Genomic DNA, 3659 nt, shown 5'->3' with positions numbered 1-3659 from the left:
CCGCAGGTGGGTCCGACCGACCGACCGGCCCGGCCGCGGGGCAGGCCCCGCCCCTGCAGCGCGCGGATATAGTGCGCCCCACCTGTCGCGTGCAGCGCAGCCCCGTGCAGTGTAGCATGGCTCCGTGCGGTGCCATACGGCGCTATGCAGTGCAGCACGCTGTGATGCAGTGGGGCAGTGGTACCGGGGGCGGAGGCGGCCATGTCCCGCCACGGCAGGGCAGGGGGGGTGGGGGGCGCCAGCCCTGGACACCGGGGCCCCCACTCGGCCCGGCGCTGGCCCTGAGCACGACGCAGGCTCTGCCGTGACGCCGACCCGCTTCCCCCTGCAGGGACAGGACGATGGCCCTGGAGCAGGCCAAGGACGAGGTGCCCGTCGGGGTCTCGGACAAAGCAGCCGCTGAGCCGCTGGCCCCCAGCGATGCAGCCCCACACCAAGGACCGGGCATCCTGTCTGGCAGGTAGGGAGCCGGGCTCTGGGCAGGTCGCAGACGCCCCCTTGCAGCACTGCCCCCGCGGCTCTTTGCTGCACGCACTCGGGGGCAGCCCTGGCGCCCATTTACTCCATGGCCCTGGGGGAGTGGGTCCAGGGGGCTGTGGTCTGGCTCCAGCTCTTCTGCTGCCTTGCAACTGGGGCGATCCGCATCTCCTCGACGCCCTCCCATCTATCACGTGCCAAGACTGCCTCGCCTTGCCTCGCCTCGCCTCGCCTCGCCTCGCGGGTGGCGGCGGGACATAGCTGAGCCTTTGCGGGTGCTTGGGGAGCCCAGGACAAGAGGCACAACCAAAGCGCGGGTCCGTGTCTTTGCTTGTTTTGAATAGCCTCAGCAATGCTTCTGCGCAAGATGACATGGACGATCCTGTGCTGTTGGAAGCTGCCAGCGAGAGCCAGCCAGTGACGAGCGAGGAGGACGTGGGAGACGTGCCAGAACGGGATCCTGGGATAGCGGCGAGTGACAAGTCGCCGCCAGCAGCGGAGAGCGAAGCGGCGTTACGAGATGAAGCTGTGAGCAGAGCCACAGGATATGCTGGCCATGCTGCCACAGAGACTCGGGCCAGCTCTTCAAGCGAAGAGATGCATCGGTCCGACTCGGAGGGCTCGGACAGCGCAGCAGGGGAGGAGAGAGCCGTGCTCCCTGGAAAGTGCCCTCCGGCTGCTCCTCTGCACCTGGCTGCCAGCCACGAGGAGCAAGAGCTCAGCACCGATAGCTGCCCAGCAGGCGAATTGGCAGCCCTGCTCTTGCCAAAAGCCCGAGGGGATGAGGCTTCAGAGCTGGGTAACAAACCCTTGGAGGTGCCTCCTGGCGGTGAGAACAGGGTTGAAAATGGCAGTGCGGCACAGGACTCGGACCAGGAGGCCTCATCCCAGAAGCCCTCCCAGAACATTGCAGTGCAGGTCAGGTGCCAGTTTTTTGTCTGAAGGAGTTTGCTTGCCCACCCCACTTCCCCAGCTTGCTTCTTGGTGGGGTGGGGGCAGCAGTAGGGGCTGGGAGAGAGAAACATTCCTTGCTAACAGTTTGCTTTCAGCACTGGGCACCTTCCCCCAGGAAAGGAGCAATAGGCCCAGGCAAATCCCTGTGCCACCAAGTATCTGGTAGGGTCCTCCTGAAACAGGGCATCGCATCTTAAAATCCTGTCACTTTCCTGACTTTGGAACAATCCGGGTTGTCCTTTGGTCCACGTCTCCACCCACTGCGCGTGTCCTGCAGCAGAGAGAAGTAAAGCTTCCCTCACTGTTCTGGATGGTCTCTGATTTTTCCCTTGCAGTGTGGAGGGCAGGTGCTAGGGCCCCTAATCAGGTGCCACAGAAGATGGGTAGTTTTGGTGTGAGAGAGACCTGTATCAGTGACAGTCCACGGGATGGTCTGTAGGCCCCCTGTGACCTCAGTACGAAGCACCTGCCGGGAGCTTCTCAGATTTGTCATGGGGTGTCAGAGAAACCAAACTGAAAAAGGGGCCACCTGGGGATCAATAGGAACTCACTGATCTGTAACCCACAGTCATGTCGCTCTGAGACTGAGGAACTGCGTGGAGTCCTGACCTGCCTCAGGGACCCTCGGGAGATAGGAAATGCCCGTGTTTGTTGAACCGGTGTTTGCATCTCCAAAGAAATCTAACGATAGGAACCCTTCCTCCCTGTGTAGACCGACTTCAAGACGGCCGACCTGGAGGTGAACACAGACCAGGATATTGAAAAGAACTTGGTAAGCATTCAAGAAACACAGTCCCTGGCTAATCCTGTGGTTAGAGTGGGGTCCTGCCTGTTGCAGCTCCTGGACTCCAAGATCTTCCACGGGGCTGGTTGTTTAGGGCCCTGGTCCTGGGGACTGTCGCCTATGATTCAGTGAATGGATGTCAGTGGAAGTTGTAGTTGCTCAGCACCACTGACAATGGGGCCAAAGGGGGTACTTGAGGTGACCTGCTCTTTTCAGAGTGTGGTGAGACCAGTCTAGTTGAATCCTTTTCTTTGACTGCGGGGCTGAGGGTGACGCTACCTTCATGTACGCTTTCTTCACCTGTGGCAGGACAAAATGATGTCGGAGAGGGCTTTGTTGAAGGAGCGCTACCAGGAAGTGCTGGACAAGCAGAGGCAAGTGGAGAACCAGCTCCAGGTGCAGCTGAAGCAGCTCCAGCAACGAAGAGAAGAAGAGATGAAGAATCACCAGGTATCCAGCAAGGCCCTTTGCTGATCGTGTCTGACCTGACTGTCTGGCCAGTATGCTGCAGAGTGGGATCGTTGAGTCTTGGGCTGCAGAGCACAAGGTGATGGGTGCGAGTCAGGAAGGGATTCTTAGGCAGCAATGCACACAGGGGGATTCGAAGCATCACATTTTGGCCTTTGCCCAAATCTGGAGGAAGCACCTGACATTTCAAAATCTTAATCATGTGGACTGCACTTTAATGTAGAGCCTTTAGACAGCACCCTCACTATCGACAGGCTCACAGCACATTCCTGACAACTGCAATTGTTCACAGAGAAAACTAATGGCAAGAAACTATTTAAGGCAGTCATAAGTGCAAGGAATTGAGAGCTAACACCATGTGACCAGTCAGCTCTCCCTGGCCCACAGCATGGGAACCGCAGGACTAGACCAGTTGTTCTCAGCTGTTTCCACACTGACACAGGTTAAAACAGGCGCGTTGGCACCTCAGTCTTCTGCAGACTTAAAACGATGCCACATGTGCACCGCAGAGTCAGACAATTCATGGTATTATTAGGTAGTACATTTAAAACAAGGAAAAGGAAGCTTTGTTTCCCACGTTGTGTAATTCACTGGTGGGCCTCCTTGCCACAAGATGATATAGAGGCTTGTTCTAGAACTGACTTTCCTAGAAATTTTTTTTTTAAAGCTCACAGCCTGTGAAATAGGTGCGCAATGAGTTGTGCTAAATCCAGAATTCAGAAACAACCAGCCACGCTGTGGCAGACTTACCCTGCTTGTTGTGATGCCCGTTACGCTGTAGGAGATTCTGAAGGCCATTCAGGATGTGACAATTAAACGAGAAGAGACCAAGAAGAAAATGGAGAAGGAGAAGAAAGAATTCTTGCAGAAGGAGCAGGACCTGAAAGCAGAGATCGAGAAGCTCTGTGAGAAGGGCAGAAGGTACTGATGTGGGGAGCCGGGTTTTGTTTAAACTCCATCTCAGTGTAGTCCTGAA

At 56.8% G+C, this 3659-nt stretch overlaps 1 protein-coding gene across 1 annotated transcript in view; it reads left to right on the top strand.

Moving 5' to 3' along the window:
* The first annotated feature begins 296 nt into the window (after positions 1-296).
* Positions 297-3659, top strand: part of RNF214 (ring finger protein 214) — a 21262-nt gene continuing 17899 nt past the window's right edge. Inside the window, exons 1-5 of the mRNA XM_019512267.1 lie at positions 297-460; positions 822-1395; positions 2144-2203; positions 2525-2665; positions 3465-3604. Coding sequence (XP_019367812.1) covers positions 342-460; positions 822-1395; positions 2144-2203; positions 2525-2665; positions 3465-3604 — 1034 coding nt within the window. The 5' untranslated portion in view covers positions 297-341. The remainder of the gene's footprint in view (positions 461-821; positions 1396-2143; positions 2204-2524; positions 2666-3464; positions 3605-3659) is intronic.

Source organism: Gavialis gangeticus, unplaced genomic scaffold, assembly GCF_001723915.1.
Source record: "Gavialis gangeticus isolate Ggan-Ray unplaced genomic scaffold, GavGan_comp1, whole genome shotgun sequence".
Lineage (NCBI taxonomy): Eukaryota > Metazoa > Chordata > Crocodylia > Gavialidae > Gavialis > Gavialis gangeticus.
The sequence above is the reverse complement of the archived record's forward strand: the minus strand, read 5'-3'. Positions and strand labels throughout refer to the sequence as shown.